Raw genomic sequence first — 18,511 nt, forward strand, 5'->3', positions numbered from 1 at the left:
CCTAGAAGACCCTCGTAATTTACCGTATTATCTCTCTCTACTCTAGGCCCCGTAGCTCCCGAGTCCCCGGTCCGTTACCGCGTAGCCTACCATACTCGTGGGAAGAGAGACAGAGGATTGACGCTTTGAGGCCAGAGGGGGTTCGACAGTTCGACTCGTTCGTGGGATGCGGAGTCGCGGTACATAGAAATCCGGTGAATAGGGAAATCAAAATTGATCGAAACCTTGAAATAATAAACTGGTCATCTATTATTTGATATTATATCGAATTATTAAACTGGTCACCTTCTATTTTTTTGTAATTATTTCGAATTAATAAACTGGACACGGTGACCAGTGACCCCCCTAATTTTGAATAAATAAACTGGTCTGAGCAATTAATAAACTGGTCTTTGACCACCTGAAACTGGCTATCAGAAATAAGTTTTGTTTCTGAAGGTATGTATTTTTCAAATTTGAGATTTAGACGCGTTTTGCGTGGCATTTATCAACCCGAGCGTGGCTGCTCTACCAAGTAAGAGAATATTTTAGATGTAGAAATTTTGAAAAAGAAGATGTCGCTACTGCCCTTGTTACGTCTTTTCCCTGTAAGAAAAGTCTCGAGCCGTAGGAGAATAAATCAAGTACTGGTTAAAATAAAAACATTATATATTTTGTTTACTTAAGTCACAACATTCTCCGCCCGATGAAAAGGTGAAATTTTCATCCATCGTTGATTTCCAGGTTATAGAGATTCTGCACGGTTCTCTTTATTACCACTCCACTAGGCAGACGCACAAAGTAGCCTCGTATCTTTCCGTCTCGACCAAGAAGCACCCGAGTGATCCGACCAATTCGCCACACTTGCCGTGGTAGTTTAATAGAGTCATCTATGAGGACAACATCGTTGACCTTGAATGAAACCGGATCGGAAACTGGTCTGCTACTATGTGCTGAACGAAGCTCTAATAGATAATGATGTCGCCAGCGATTCCAGAACTGATTGATAATGACTTGTCGATGACGGAGCCTTTTAGACAGTTGATTTTTGTTGGCATCTGGCTTGGTACTCCTGAATTCTTGATCTGGAATTGCCGTAGCTCGTTGACCAATAAGGAAATGAGAAGGCGTCAATGGTTGTAGCTCTTTTGGATCAGTTTCGTTACACGTCAATGGTCTGGAGTTGACTACAGCTTCGACTTCGGTTAAACTCGTCATAAGTTCTTCATAAGAGAGTGAATTTTTTCCAAGCGTCCTCTTTAAGCAGGTCTTTACAGAACGGACAAGTCGTTCCCAAACCCCCCCCCCCCCACCAAGGGGATCGCTCCACAATGAATTTCCAATGAATACCTTGGTGACCCAAATATTCTTGAAACGGCTTGCCTTCAATGTTCTTATACAGCTTCTTCAAATCTTGGTCGGCTCTTTTGAAGGACTTGGCGTTATCTGAATATATAGTCGAGCAGATCCCTCTTCGAGCTACGAATCTTCGGAAGGCCATCATGAACTTGTCAGCGCTCAGATCGGTTACCAGCTCTAAATGGACGCCTCTCGTAACTCCACAGGTAAATAGTGCTATGTAGACCTTTGTATGTCTCCCAGCTTCTCGAGTGTAAAGGGGGCCGGCAAAGTCTATTCCAGTGACGGTGAATGGAGGCGACTCTTTAACTCTATCCAATGGCAAGGGTGCAGAAACTTGATTTCCAGCTTTGACCTTGAATCGGCGACAGACCATGCATTGTGCGATCGTTTTCTTCACCATTTGTCGGGCTTTCATAATCCAAACGCTTTCTCGTAATTGGGTCAAGGTACTATTCAAACCCCCGTGCATAACAATGCAGTGACTTTCTCGTACTAACAACTCGGACCACTTGTGTTTCGAAGGTAAAAGAAATGGGTGTTTAACGTGGTATTCGAAATTCGAGTTATGAAGTCGTCCACCAACTCGCATTACGCCACCTTGTAGAAACGGGCCAAATTGACTGATCTTCGAATTCTTAGGAAGTGGCTGGTTTTCTTTTAGTCTCTGCATTTCTTGCGGGAATGACTGCTCTTGTACTTGACGTATCCACAGTTTTCGTGCGTTGTCGACTTCGGAGGCGTTTAATGGGCCATTGGTTTTGGTTGATCTTGTTTTTGCATTATTGGCAAAGCGCAGTATCCAGGCGGTCACTCTAAGTACTCGTGTCGCAGAACTGTAATTCTCCAGGTCAATGCTTGGGTGTGTCTCTTCCATGCAACTGGACATCTGGATAGTACGTCTCTCTTCGTCTACTTCTTTAGAATTGTGTTGCGATTTTTCCACAGGACATGGCCAGGACGATTTATCTTGTCGCAACCATGGTGGCCCTTTCCACCAAATCTCATTGGATATCAGTTCCTTGATGGTACACCCTCTGGACGGCAGATCAGCAGGATTAGTCTTTCCGGCACAATGACTCCATGACAATGGCTCTGTTAAGGTGTGAACTTCGGCAACACGGTTAGCTACAAAGGGCTTCCATTCTCTTGACAAACGTTGAATCCATTGAATGACGATAGTAGAATCGGACCAACAATGATATTTGGTGATATCGCCTTCAAATACGTCCAATGAGTACTTCAACAATCGGGAACCGATCAAGGCTGCCATCAATTCGAGACGAGGTATCTTTAACTCTTTAATTGGGGCGACTCTGGTCTTAGACGAAAGAAAACTGACTCCAATTTTTCCAGTTGTCGTCTCGTATCTCAAGTACGTGACAGCTCCATAGGCCTGCTTGCTAGCGTCGCAAAATAGATGGATTTCTTGAGAACGAATCTCTTCATCTGCACCTTCGTAGTACCATCGAGGAATCGAAACGTCCTGTAAATCTGGGAGTTCAAGACACCATTGATTCCATTCCCTTTCAAGCTCTGGTGTCAGCTCACTGTCCCAATCAATTCCTTGAATCCATAACCTTTGAAAGAGAATTTTCACTCGTATCAGGAACGGTGATAAAAATTAGATAGGATCGAAGACTCGTGATGCTGCTTGTAAAACACTTCTTTTTGTGTTTCGTCTTGTTGTCAGAAATTATAGTAAAGATGACACATTGAAAGTTAGAACATCTGGTTTTGATCTCCACAAAATTCCGAGGACCTTTAGAGGTAGTAGAGAATTTTCTGATGACAAGGCTAGTGATTTTTCTTCATGCGTGCCATGACCTTGCCAACATCGAGAAAGTTCTTCGGAATTTGAGACCCATTTTCGAAGATTCATTCCGGCTCCGGCGAGAATGCTCTTTGATTGATGGTACAACATCTTAGCTTCTTTGACGTTCGACCTTCCTGTTACCAAATCGTCCACGTAAATACTTTTCATGAGCTCTTGGCATGTTTCGGGATACTGATCTTTAAATTTTTCGAAATGAAATTTCAAAGTCGCGGCCAACAGGAACGGACTTGAGCTCACACCAAACAGGACTCTTGTCATACGAAAGTGAATGAACTCCACTGGCTTATCTTTTTTCGACAATGACTTTATCCAAAGGAACCTTGTAAATTCTCGATCTTGAGGCGCTAGTGAAATCATCAAGAAAGCTTTCTCGATATCAGCCATCATAGCTATCTGGCTTCTTCGGAAACGTATCAATATGGCCAGTAGGTCTGGATTTAAGTTCGGTCCCGGGCTGAGTAGAGAATTTAGTGACGGAAAACCCCTCTCGTGAGCCGCTGCATCGTAGACAATACGAAGCTTTGTGGTCTCTTTGTCTTCTCGAATAACTGGAAAGTGAGGTATATAGTATCCTGAGTCTAACGAATTTACCATTTTTTGTGGAATCTCTTCTATGATTCCTTGCTCCAAGTACTCTCCAAAGGTATCGTGGTATCTGAAGTATAGTTGAGGATCACGTTGGAATTTCTTTAATAGAACTTGCATGCGTCTATGAGCCAATCCGAAGTTGCTTCCCAGTTGCTCGTTTTTATCTTGTCTCCATGGTAATTGAACTTCGTACCGATTGTTTCGAAACTGGATATTAGAATTATGTCTGGTGATTATTTCTTCGTCAGTTCTAGAGATAGATGTTTCTTCTTTGATCCCCAAGGATTCAAGCTCCCAAAAGGCCTTAAGTTCTTTAGTTGTTTCTTCTTCAACTTCAGTGGTAGCACCCATGACAACCACGGCTTGGGCGAAGACATTTGACGTCATAGGAGCCGGTCCTTGGACTGCCCATCCAAGTCTGCTCTCCAATGCGACGAAGAAGTCATTCAGTCTGCAAATTTCTCCAGTGACTATGGACCAATAATAGTCTGCGGCTATTAGCATTGACAGCTCCCTTTGTACTGGTTGGCCTTTAATTTCTGCTCTGTCTGCTAATTGGATTCCTCTGTTCACCATTATTTCTCGGATACTTTCGTCGGGCATACTGATGACGGTTCCTAGTATCTTTGGACTCTCAAAGACCGTCATCTCGCAGTAACTACTCGGATCACTCAAGTTTCGTAAGGTGACCTTGACCTTTCTTCGAATTGAGGTAGTTGACTTTTCATTTTCAAAGCCTCCAACGGTGATAGCTCTTTGACCTACCACCGGCAGGTTAAGACGATCTACGACCTCTTTTGTTATGAAAGATCTTTGGGCTCCATTATCGAGAAGACATCGAATAGGTTGCTTCCCATTGAGTCCTTCAGCATATACGACAATCGTTTGAAGAAGAACTTGCTGATCATAGGATTCTCTTGCGGGACCAACTGCTGCCATAGTGATCAAGGTTGTATCTTCTTTATCCAATTTTTGGTTCCTTACGTCATGAATATCTCGACATATCGAAATATGATGTCTTCTTTGGCATTTCTTACATTTTTCTTTTGATTTGCATCTTCGAGCGGTATGTCTTTGTTTGAGGCACAGGAAGCATCGGTCTTGTTGGGACAATAGCTTCATCTTCTTTTCTAAAGTTGTGGTTTTACAGTCTTCGGGTTTATGAGTGGTGTCGCTGCAATAGTAGCATGACTCTGTGCTGGTTACTGCTATGTTCAAGACGGACGTGGTAGGAACTCTGGCTCTCGATGGAAATCTATTTGTCCTTGAACTACTGGCATCTTCTCTCGGAAATGTGCCTCCTCTCCTGGCCAGACTGATGGACTGATCCTCTTTGCTGTCTCTTATTGGACGATTCAGGATTGATGCGCGCTCTCGGCATTCGACTTCCTTCTTCAGATAGTCCATCAGGATACTGGCATCGTATTCATCTAGATCTTCGAGCTGTCGTGAATACTCCAAAGCAATATCATGTGGTAGTAGCTGTGTGACCATGTGACAGAACAAATATCCATAGTTTGCTCGTGGAATTCCCAACGCTTCTAGACACTTTACTTGTACATCACAAGTGTCATACAGAAACCTTAAACCTGCAATGTCGGATGACCTTCTGATTGGATCCAGCCTTGTTATTTTTTCGAGATGGCTGCTGATAGCCGCTCCTTTTCGACCATATCTCTTCTCTAGTAGATTCACGGCGACTTCGTAGTTTTCTTCCGTGAGAGGCAAACCTGCTAACGTATTTTGGGCTTTACCATCCATGTACGACTTTAGATATACAAACTTCGTAACGTTGCCGATGTTAGCTTTGGAATGAATAGCGGCATTGAACTGGTCCCAGAAACTTCGCCATTGCGTAGGGTCTCCTTGGAATTGTGGTATTGTGACTCGAGGAAGATTGACTATGGCTTGATATCCGTTATCTTCGTTCGGATTGAATTTACTACTGGAATTTCGTAACTCTTCTTCGTTGTCTTGAATGAACCTCTCCACTTTTGTCAGTGTCTCGATAATGTCCTCTCTGTAGCTTTCCACTTCATCGACTTCTTTCTCAATGAGGTCCTCGGGAATGAGGCTTTCTAATTCGGCGTCTTTGGCAGACAGTTTATTTTCTTTTTCTTGGAGTTGCTTAAATAATGTATTTAGTCGCTCTTTACTTCTCTGGTTACCTTTGTCCCATTCTGTATCGATATCATGCATAAGCGCGGTAGTCCTTGTTCTCAAAGCTTTTCTCTGCTTTAACATTCGCTCCATGGTTCAATTCGCTGTGGCCTTCTCGATCTGCAGATGTTAAGCGTCTTTCCTTGTAAACTCGACTAAGACAGGAGACAATTCTTGTGACGTAGACCTTCTTACTGAACTGAAACTTGGTTACGTTCCCTCCCGGGTTTCGGCACCATTATGTTACGTCTTTTCCCTGTAAGAAAAGTCTCGAGCCGTAGGAGAATAAATCAAGTACTGGTTAAAATAAAAACATTATATTTTATTTACTTTAACTCGATAAGTAGCGTTAACACGCATTGATGAAGGTTTAAAAGACAACCGAGATAATTTACATTTTTGATGTTTTTATATACAAAATTAATTAACCTTTAATCTGATTAATATTTCCTTTTTATGTTCGTTCTTTTAGGTTGATAAAACATTATTTTCTTTTTTATTGGTGAAACAACCTTTTCTTTTAGTTTCTTTATTTTGTTTACTTAAGTCACAACAGCCCTATCGTCGTAATTTAATTTTCTTCTCGCATGGACAATGCCGTAAACATGGGGCTCTATGCTAGACCTTTACTTATGGAGACCTTATGATAGGCTTATGATAACACCACGGCCAACTTTGATGACGCGTTGTTTGCGCAACAGCGGGTCATCAAAGTTGGCCGTGATAGGACAATACAGCGACCGATGGAGAAATTTAAAAAAAAATATTTTATTATTTTTAAAATTATGGATTATGAAATGATTTTAAAAACTTAAAAATGCTTCTTAATGTACATAAACTCTCCGCAATTTCAAGCCATCAAACGTAAAAATCTCGTTATTAGGTGGCGAGTAATTAATTTTTGAAGTTCCCCCTTACGCAGAATTAATATAAAATATTATCAAGGAAAATCAAGATTTTCACCTTGAATATATTAGGAGAAAGCAGAATTTTTGCATAACGCTAGTTGATGATGGTCTAATCTCAATCTCAAAAGTTCAAAAGTATACGAGTGGTGCTTTCCCCGTTTCCACCCCCTTGAGCAGGGCCAGATTAACGTCCGTTGAGGCCCCACACTTGGGAGTAATTTCAGGCCCCACAAACTTAACGAAAACCATTTATTGATATAATTTTTTTACAATTACTAATTATACAATAACGTTTTTTCGTGAATTTTTTAATAGCAAAATCATCATATGACAAATATCTCAGTTTGTCTGATTCTTAGCTTAGAATGCTTAATTATGGTTCTCTGTTCATTTTGAATGCGTTTAAGTTTAGAGCAATTTGTATTCACCATAAACAAAAACAAACGCAGAATAGATTCGGGGAAAGCAGTTTGTATTTTATCCTGAATGATGAACCTCTTCTTGCCCCGGGATGATTCCACCAGTCGCTTGACCCCTTCTTGAAGTTCAGCATCCGAAATGATTAAAATATAACCTTCATACGGCTGACGTTGACTTCGAATGAACTTCCCCACACAAAGACGCTTTCTTTAAAGCAGAAAATAAATTAAGAATACGTAAATCTGTTGTATAATTCCAAAAACATTTAAACTGCATATAAACAACGCGCCAACAAGATTCAATGAGTGACTAGCGCGTGGAATATAAGTAGCGTATTTATTTACATGACAGATTCGTTTACTGCATCCCTGTATACTTCCCGGTCATTTTTTCAATCTGACTTGGTTGGCCACGTTTCACCCCTATGACCTTTTAGCTTCAAAAATGTTAGAAACCTAACAATAACGGTCAACTGACCTACTGTACACGTGAAAAATCCATTGTGGGAGATAGCACTTCGTATTGCAAGATTAATTTTATAAAAGAGACTAATAGAGTTAGGGAAAATTGGACAACAAACTTGTTGTTTGGCAAATTCTTAGTACGGTCAATTGCTTTATTTTAACGCTTTGGCAGAGCCGTACCTAGACCAAATGGCACCCTGGGCAAAACATCAAAATGGCGCCCTCGTAACCTTAGGTAGAAATATTTTACGAAAAACTAATACTCAGAGAAAAATATTTATTTTAAAATAACATTTATTTTTACATACTCATACATATATTTCATTATTTTGGAGTTTTAGTGAAATATTTTCAATTTATTTTTAAATTTTTTTTTAATTTTTCAATATCTAATTTAAATAAAAATCTTCAATTTTGCACCCCTAGAATTTTTGCGTCTGGGCCGCTGCCCCGCTCGCCCTACCCAAGGGACGGTGCTGCGCTTTGGGTCTTTGGAAACTTGATGAAATCAAACAATTTGAGGCCCCTTCCAGATTAAGGCCCTAAGCTACAGCTTACTTAGCGTGTTCGGTAATCCGGCACTGCCCTTGGGTCAAATACGACTTTTCACACTTTTTAACCCAATTTTATATAGTGCTGTTTCTGTGCTTGATCGATAGAGCCTTAAACAAAAAAATTAAGGGCCCCCCAAAAGATTCCGCAAAAATGGTATCCAAGATCAGAAAGGACATCGAAATGCTGTTTTAGTGCCTAATTAATAGATATTTAACCAGACTATTAGAGGTGTGCAAATACCATTTTTTGGGGATCGAATCGAATATCAAATATTTTTTTTCAAGGCACATCAAATACCAAATCGAATATTTATAACGTTAAATAATTTGGTCGAATATTTTTAGAGCAAAATTTTAAGCCAGTTAACTGATCAAATACCAAATAGTATTCCGAATACCAAATAATTCGACTTATTTGGTTTTGAAATAACCAAATAGTTTGCATATTTGTCAAAATAATAAAAAAGTAATTGAAATCACTGTTCATTTTACTTGCAATAGTAAAATACTAAACCAAATGTATAATTTATATTTTATTTTATTTAATAAATTTAAACTACAATACTAAACTTTTTCAAAGTAAACTTTTACAAACAAAATTTAAAATATACATTTTTAAAGTTTAACTACCCCAGGTCCAAGTCAGCTAGTGACTTTTATTTTTTAGTAACTACTAACTACAATTAAAACAAAGGATCTGCTTTATTTTTCATGCTTTGCAAACACTTCATTAAAATATCGAGTTTTTAAATATATGTAAAACACGAAGGAGCAGATCTTTTATTACAAATAAAAAAAAATAATATTGAATTTAATTCATAATAATTTTAAACCAATAATTTAGTGAACTCAAAAATTTAGTGAACTCAAAAATTCAAAACCGAAAATTCCAAAAAGTTACTTACTTCAACCTTTCTCCCAGTTATTAGTTTTGTTTTGAACTTGGTTTACGTTTTAGTTTTACTTTGCTATTCTAGAAAATTCCATAACAAAGAACACGCGAGTAATCTAGCCAATAGGCGCTAGAATAAACAGCTTCTGCCTTTCGCTAAGAAGTTTTAATACACACGGTATGAATAATGGACGTGCAAGTTACTCCATTATGGTCCTTGCCGCTGTGGCCTAAAGAGAGGTGCCAGAAATAAGCACTAGTTCGGAAATTTCACAGCGTTCTCCTCTGATGGCCTTGAAACTCAACAAATTAGAAAAAGACCCCCGGTTATTCGACCAGTTTGCAAACTATTTGAAAATACCAAATACCTTTTTCCTAACTTTTCAAATATTCGACTATTTGATCAAGAAAAACGAATATTCGCCAATTTTCCCAAGTTCTATTCGATTCGACGAATCGAATATTCGATTTATTATTCGATCGAATTATTTGGTCTAACCAAATATTTTGCACACCCCTAAAAATAAACTATTGATCAATTTTTGGGACGGAGATAATCGGGTTTGATGACTATAGAGCCTCTTTCATTGGTTGATTTTTCTTTCCCCTTTTAATCACGTGATTAAAAGCTATTAAACATCAAAAATTAGAATTTGCATGTCGAAGTTATAAACTTTCTAGGGTCGAAACTAAAGTTCATATTGTAAAATATAAATAGTAAAACATTTAGGTAATTAAAAACATTATTTACTATTATTTGTTAACCTCGGCTATGATTGGAACATCGAGGTTCGGTGTACGGTAATTCAATAGTCTGTAGGGGTGTGCAAAATATTTGGTTAGACCAAATAATTCGATCGAATACCAAATCGAATATTCGATTCGTCGAATCGAATAGCACGTGGGAAAATTCGCGAATATTTGTTTTTCTTGATCAAATAGTCGAATATTTAAAAAGTTAGGAAAAAGGTATTTGTTATTTTCAAATAGTTTGCAAACTGGTCGAATAACCGGGGGTCTTTTTCTAATTTGTTTAGTTTCAAGGCCATCAGAGGAGAACACTGTGAAATTTCCGAACTAGTGCTTATTTCTGGCACATCTCTTTAGGCCACAGCGGCAAGAACCATAATGGAGTAACTTGCACGTCCATTATTCATACCGTGTGTATTAAAACTTCTTAGCGAAAGGCAGAAGCTGTATATTCTAGCGCCTATTGGCTAGATTATTCGCGTGTTCTTTGTTATGGAATTTTCTAGAATAGCAAAGTAAAACTAAAACGTAAACCAAGTTCAAAACAAAACTAATAACTGGGAGAAAGGTTGAAGTAAGTAACTTTTTGGAATTTTCGGTTTTGAATTTTTCAGTTCACTAAATTATTGGTTTAAAATTATTATGAATTAAATTCAATATTATTTTTTTAAATTCATTAAATAAAATAAAATATAAATTATACATTTGGTTTAGTATTTTACTATTGCAAGTAAAATGAACAGTGATTTCAATTTCTTTTTTATTATTTTGACAAATATGCAAACTATTTGGTTAATTCAAAACCAAATAAGTCGAATTATTTGGTATTCGGAATACTATTTGGTATTTGATCAGTTAACTGGCTTAAAATTTTGCTCTAAAAATATTCGACCAAATTATTTAACGTTATAAATATTCGATTTGGTATTTGATGTGCCTTGAAAAAAAATATTTGATATTCGATTCGATCCCCAAAAAATGGTATTTGCACACTTATTGATTTTATAAAAGGGGAGGAGCGACCGATGGAGGCCGATTTTTCGGAGGTCACGTGCCGGAAGTGGGTAAACGCTTCGTCAGAAAACCGTCAATCAGAAAGGTCTGAGAATTCGAATCTAGGGTTACGTTCAATAACTGAAATAGCAACCCGTTCAAACACCTGTTACACCTCGATCTCATCAAACAAAAATCAAGCCAACACCGATTTCCAACTGGTTTCTGTTACTGAACGTACCCTAGCTTAGAGAATGAAGCTTCTCCGATGTTTAAAACCCCAAAATCGCGATACATCAGCGCCACTACCGGGTACTGCGGTAATACTTACGATTATTCAAATCTTTTCGTTTGTAAATATTTACCTCCTTTCGTTTCTTTCTTTTTTTTCTGGTTAGGTTTGGAATATTTGTGATATAAATCCATCTTTCAGATCTTTCTCAATAACTAAAAACGTGGCGACGCGTTTCTTAATTTAAATGACGCGCCCAACGTCTCCGAAAGGTTCCCGTAGTGGCGCTGCGGTACCGTGATTTAGGGTTTTAAACATCGAAGTTCCATCCCCCTCTAAGGCTCCGTCATTTTATCTCTAGTTCACGTAGTACTATATGCTCTTTGGTGCGAACGGCACTTTACACGATTTATTTTTATAACGAAACACGGAAGGTTGTTCCACGACACACCAAGAAAAGCAGACTTGGAAATAGTGATATTTTTTAAGGGGCCCTGCGGCCCCGACCCCCCCTTAAGTTTATTTTTATTGAGAGCCACTGGGCCAAGCGGGGGGGGGGGGCGGATTGAGGGTAAAAATTTTAAATTAGGTAGGGAAAATCGGAAAATAGGAAAATAAAAATTGGTTACGTTACTTACAGACATTTATAACTTTAAAACAAGCAAGTATATATCACACATAATCATTTGTAACGCTAGATCCCGCTCTCGTATAGGGTAGGAAAACAGAGTTTAAAAAACGGCGTACAAATCATGTTCCAGAAATTTCCGTAAAATGTTTAATAAATATTTTTTAATTAAATTGAGATCCCCGGTGGCCCGCAACCCCCGTTCGAATGATTTATTTTAAGAGCCCACTGATTTTTATTAAGAGCCATTGGCCCCAAGACTCCCGCTAATTCCAAGTCTGAAGAAAAGTTTGGATCTGCAGCGTAACCTAGACAAGTTTCGGTGGCGAAATATTTTTGGTTACCCCACTGGCTCCAACGCGTACGGTTCTTTATTCAAACCCCTAATACAGCGCAGGCGCCCCACCAGTAATAGGCACAAGTAGGCACGTGCCTACGTTTAATAGGTGTAGGCCCAGTTTGGGGCCTCCAAATTTTTAAAAAGGTGCCTATGATTGGCCCTCCAAAATCAAAATGAACTTTTAGTTCATAAAATTTTACATTTGGGCCTTCTAAAAATGCTTATTTTTAAAAGCAGCTTTCTTTCAATTTCAAGAGGGGTAGAAAGAATGCCCATGAATCACGGGTTGTGATTCCAGATTTTCCCATGAAAAAACGTGATTTTTTGAAACGACGGATAAGAGACGGTGACGCCGATAGGGGAAAATACACCATGCTAGGCAGCAAAGTGCACCTGACGCCTGTCTGTTGGCCTCGGTGTCAGTGAGAAGCTACAACACACTGTGTTACACACACAACAAACACGTTTAGTTGCTTCGAATTTGACGACGTCAGTGAAGAGGATCCGAAAAAAGGATTTATCTCTTTCTCTGAGTTATAAAGCCCAAGCATTTTACTTTGATAGGAGGGGGTTATTCTGTCAAATATAGGGGGAATTGGGTTTTCCATTTTTTTCCACTTTAGCGAAGTCATGTGATTTCAGTGACCACCGAGCGGGGCTCGTCTGTGACTAGGGCCTCACGTTTCGTCATTTCTCTTTTTTCTCCTGAGCAAGATATTTCTCAATTTTGGGTCCCTCCCAGCCAGTATTTTAACTAGCTTTAATACTTTTTAAGGCTGATTACTAACAATTAGCTGCTTGTTTCAAACAGACTTTTTCAAGGCTAATAAGCTATTTGTAGATTAATTTTCCAAACAGCCTTTTTCAAGGCTAATTAGCTATTATATTTATATATACAATGGCTTTGCTTTACCCAAACAGGCTTCTTCAAGACTACTAAGCTATTACTAGCTTCGTTTAAAATAGGTTTTAAAATATAAGCACCCGAAAGTTTTTATCTGGGGTCAAAAAATCCAGAAGCGGAAGAGAGAAGATAGTTTTATAAATAGTCAGAAAGGCGCCATGAAACGTTTTTCAAATTGTCAAGCAAGAACCATACTGATAGTTCTGGGGAAAGCTTGGGAAACAAAGAGGGACTAGAATTCGAAGGTGATAATTTTTCTGAGGTTCTTCAAACATCAGTTCTGCTAAGTAATAAAGCCGAAATTATTAGAAACCCTACTATCTCGGCCGATGTGCAATTTTCATCCAATTTGAAAGAAGTGCGCTTACACGCGTTGGATATTAGTTTAGATAAGAATTGCCTTCCAGTTCAACCTAAACTCAATCCTTTCCATTGGTGGGAAAAATCACGGTTTCATTTCTTCCTGGTACGACAAACCTCAAATTCTTGAATATTCAGTTGCAAAGAATGCAGTTCATTGCTTTTGTTGCCGTCATTTTTAAGCAGTAGAACTAATGGATTTGTGAACGGATTTTAAGATTGGAAAAATATGGAAAAAAGTTTCGAAGAACATTTCATAAATCTTCTCGCCAACATGCCTATAAAATGTATTTAGACTACGCTGAATTCAAATCTCGTGGATCAATAGCGTGCCAGGTTAATAACCACCATAGACTTGTCGTAACTAGAAAGAGAGAGGTACTATCTGCACACGTGGAAATCATAATTGGTTCTCAACAAGATTTTGCACTTCAGGGGAAAACATCTGCCGGCAAAATTGGACTCTGTGGAAATTTTATTGAAATTTTAGAACTTTTGAAACGAAAATGTCCCGATTTAAAAGCCAAATATTGCCAAATACGTGTACAGCACTGTACAAAATGAAATAATTGGCATTTGTGCAAATTTAGTAAGGAGAATGATTGTCGAAGAGGTCATCGAATCCGTTGGGTTTTACTCTGTAATTGCCGATGAAACCCGAGACAATGCAGAAAAGAATAGAAAAAGGTGTCGTAGAAAGATTTCTAGGGTTCACAACTTCACAGATTTACATTCGTACATTGCTTAAATTTAGTTGTAGTTGACTGTTGCTCCTAAATAGGCAGTTAGGGAACTACTTGGTTTGGTTCAGGCCATATACAATTTCCAAAGCAATTCGGTTATTTGAAGTGAATGTTTTGAAAACTCCCAAAAAGATACTTAAAATGCCACAAAGCTGCGGCACTTGGTGGTGTAGTAAAAAAAAAAGGTTTGTTTTTTTAGAAATAAATAAATAAAATAAAATAAAATAAAATAAATAAACTCGATTCCGATGATTCCGTAGTTTTAACTTTAGAGAGTTAAAAGGAACCACCTATGGACAAATCTACTTATTCGCGGATTTTAACTTTAGAGAATCTAATTGAAAACGGAAAACCTAAGGAGGCTGCTAAGTATTGTAGGTATATATCCCAATTACATAACTTTAACAACTTAATATTAATTGTCGCACTATACGAAGTATTAGGCTTAACGAATTCCCTGTCGAAATACTTGCAAAGTTATTTTAACGGAAGCCCTTGCCATTTGCCAAGCTGCCATTAAGACATTAGAAGAATGTTGGAACTCGGAACGCTTTGATTCAATTTGGGTAGAAGCTACTAAAATCGCAAAATCTGCTTTTATTACTTTACCTGATCGTAACAGCGAACCGATAACTTTACGGAAACGTAAAATAATCACTAACAAGACTAAAACCTAGTGTGGTAACGAGTTCAACGGGGAGCAGGGAAACTGAAGCAAAAACCCTGATTGACCAGATAAGATCCACCCATTTCGAATTAATTGATCAATTTATTTCAGAAATAAAAGTTCGACTATTGGAAAGCTCTGGCCTATTTAAAGGTATAATGGCGTCTGTTCCTAACTCGGAAAGCTTTCATAACGAAAACGATATCGTAACACATTCCATCGGTTTCAATTCGACCTGGATTCGTTAAACAGCCAAATGAAAACAGCCAGAAATTTAATTATCCCCAAGAAATTTACCAGTGTAATCGACTGCTTCCACTATTTAATGAAAATTGCAGCTGGGTTCCCTGACCTGGTTAAATACTATATAATTGTTTATTTCTTTCATTCCTGTGGCTAATAATATCTCTGAAATAAGTTTCAGTTCGTGATTTGACGAATTGATTAAAAGCAAACCCAAGGTTAGTGGACGACGAATTTGGAAAAAAAATAAAATCGAAGATTTGTCATTCCTTGATTAAAATGCCTTTCAAAAATCCATTGCAGGGGAAATTTTTGAAAATCATGTCAAAATTTTTAAAATTCTTGAAAGTGGGGCCTCTAAATCAGGTTGGGCCTACGTGCAGAAAATTCCTGGCGGGGCTACTGATACAGCGCCGAAAATGGGGAAACCTTTGGTAGACGACAGATGAACTTGAAGTCATTTCCCCTTTTAACTGTGACGGTGTAGCCTTTACAATTGTTAACTCCCTGAAGTACAAATTAGTAAACTGATAATTAGCGCGTCACGTTTCAACTTAAATTTTAAACGAATCTGACTAGCACCATCTATGAAAAATCTTGAGTTAATTTCAATTCCCCCTAAGACGCGTGGAGTAGTTCCTTTTGAAGCACCTAGCTATTTCCGCGATAGAATTTGGCTGAGTAAGAGTGTTTGGGAATTAATTGATGGCTTAAATCTCTTGGCATTTCTCAAATGTCTTGGGAGACGCTGGCAAATCGGGAAACGTACTTAGAAGCGCCCTTGTCTCTAATTGACAGCTTGACGTGAGCCGGACTCGCTCTCTCTTGAGAACAAGTAACACTTTCGAAGCCCACTCAAAAATCGGTGACTAATCCAATCCTATTATTAGCCATCGTATAATTAAGAAGACGGATGGATTATATTGAATTTCGAATTATACTCCAAGCAGTCAATTATTTTTGGTTGTAATTTGAATAGTCTACGCAGTGACTTTCAAACGTGTAAACTCGATAATTAGGTTTCAAATTATTCAGGGCTTTCAAAGTGTTTTGAATAAATTGGAGCCTAATTATCCTTTTCAGTTAACGCGGATGCACCTAGCAACCAACGCTACAACACTTTTAACTGCTAAAGGCTACTTGTAATTACTTAGAGTTTATTATTTTTCCCGATCATGTTTTTATGTATCCTGCAAAAGTAATGACATTTAGTACGACTTTTATCACCCGCCCGAATGTCGTTAAAAGGTCAAAAACAATATCTTACAAAGCCAGCAACGTTCACGCTTTTTCTACCGCTAGTTTTTAGTTGGACGGTCGTAACTTTTCACTTTCCTCATAATTTAAAATTACCGACTCCATAAAACGACAACCGGCCACTATAAAGTCGGCCATAATCCTGTCCAACAGCGTGTCCGAAACTTTTAAATATTTTAATACACTTTCCCTTCGATCGTATAACAACGTCCTTTCTAAATCCCATTTATTCACTCCCGTCGGATGTCACCAACGCTGTTATTACAACTATTTGAACACCGTACAAATGCGCTTTATATACAAACAGCGCGACATAATTATGTTTTTTTTTATAGACGGGCCACACATTTTTTTGTGAACTTCACACTTAAGTCAATAGGCCCAAATACGTGCTCTTTGCCTCGTCGTCATAGTGATCTCGTGCAGGGAGCCGTACCGAGGCGTAGGATTGCCGTGGTAATTCGTTTTTAGTTTCACATCGAATTTATATTCGAAGCGACACTATTGCTATGGACGGAATGTCGTTAAGTGTTTGTCGGCGTGGAAAGCGACGACACGGTGGTTCGAGCTACAAGCTACACGCCGAGCTTTGGTGGGAAGTTTGAAATAAAGCTTCGCGAATCGTTATATAGCTTTTCTGGTGGGAAGTTTGAAATTAATAAAAATAATTAAAAGAAAAATAATTAAAAATGTAATAGGATTAGTTTGGCGGGAAGTTTGAATTAGACAATTTCTTTCGATATGCTAGAATAGGATTATAATTGGCGGGTGGCGGGAAGTTTGAATTAGACAATTTCTTTCGATATGCTAGAATAGGATTATAGTTGGCGGGTGGCGGGAATTTTGAATTAGACAATTTCTTTCGATATGCTAGAATAGGATTAAAATTGGCGGGATGCTTGAATTAGATAATTTCTTTCGATATGTTATAATAGGAATATTTTTCGACGTTCTAAATTAATTATATTGGATTATTATTGCACGTCGTAAGACATCGAAGGTAGCTTAACTATTTAACCTTTGATACTTTGCGTCGATGTGAAACTAATATTCCGGCTGGGCGGACTTGTTAAGTTTGTTTTTCTTTATTGCTAGAAGCCCTTATCTTTTTGGGTATGACGTCAATTCTACGACCCTAACTGCCACACTTATGGAGCGTAAACATTATAGACTTATGTAAATACTAATGAGAAGTGTTTTTATCATCAATAGAGAGTTTCAGAAAACCCATTTCTAGGCGTTTACGCGAACGTCTGCAACGCTCAGGAAATTGGTAGACGTTCGCGTAAACGCCTGGAAATGGGTTTGCTGAAACTCTCTAATATCTCTTTCTACCAATTTTATCTTTTTAATATATTAAAAAATATTCTTCTGCATTTAATCCGCTATTTACTTTTAAATTATATTTAAAATTCTCCATAAATTAATCCATGCATAAAACATTTGCAATTTAACCCGCCAACCGGGTAATTGGTTTCATAAGTCACTAATTGACTTTGGCCTGTGTGGTTCCTTGGGTATTAGCTTAGTTGATTATTTATTATTTATTCTCTTGGATCAAGTCTCATTATGCTGATCTTTGTATAGATTTTTAACGGACACCGTTAATATATTAATTTCTACAAATTTATTTTATTGGGTAGTTCTGTCGTAATGAGGAATATTTTTACCCCGACTATGCTGAAGATGGCGCTACACCACACTATAGGGCTTTCCTGTTCGATAGAACGTGTTATTTGAAACGTGCCACCGAGCATGATTTGCGCACCGTTATTAAATGCAAGCGGAAAAGACCCCCTAGTGTTGAGTAGTGCCATTTTCCGTAAAGTAAAAATCTTCCTCATTACGGCAGAACTAGCCCCATTATCAGGGCCCTTTAATAATGGACAAACAGAACGTGTTGGAGGTTATATAGTTTTGATTCCCTTTAATAATGGACAAACAGAACGCGTTGGAGGTTATATAGTTTTGATTCCCTTTAATAATGGACAAACAGAACGCATTGGAGGTTATATAGTTTTGATTCCCTTTAATAATAGACAAACAACGCGTTGGAGGTTATTTAATTTTTATTCCCTGTAATATTGTACAAACAGAACGCGTTGGAGGTTATTTATTTTTATTCCCTGTAATATTGGACAAACAGAACGCGTTAGAGGTTATTTATTTTTTATTCTCTTTAATATTGGACAAACAGAACGCGTTCGAGGTTATTTAATTTTTATTCCCTTTA

At 38.1% G+C, this 18,511-nt stretch overlaps 1 protein-coding gene across 1 annotated transcript; it reads right to left on the bottom strand.

The window, feature by feature from the left end:
* Positions 1–702: 702 nt before the first annotated feature.
* Positions 703–6,016, bottom strand: LOC149935002 (uncharacterized). Its single transcript, XM_090153504.1, has 3 exons — positions 3,051–6,016; positions 1,330–2,918; positions 703–1,202 (listed from the first exon to the last, which is right to left on the bottom strand). Exons 1-3 carry the CDS (start codon positions 6,014–6,016, stop codon positions 703–705), a joined length of 5,055 nt encoding a protein of 1,684 aa, XP_090009630.1.
* Positions 6,017–18,511: the final 12,495 nt, after the last annotated feature.

The sequence above is a fragment of the Leiobunum rupestre genome, chromosome 7 (genome assembly GCF_980474605.1).
Source record: "Leiobunum rupestre chromosome 7, qqLeiRupe1.1.hap1, whole genome shotgun sequence".
In the NCBI taxonomy this organism is placed as follows: Eukaryota; Metazoa; Arthropoda; class Arachnida; order Opiliones; family Sclerosomatidae; genus Leiobunum; species Leiobunum rupestre.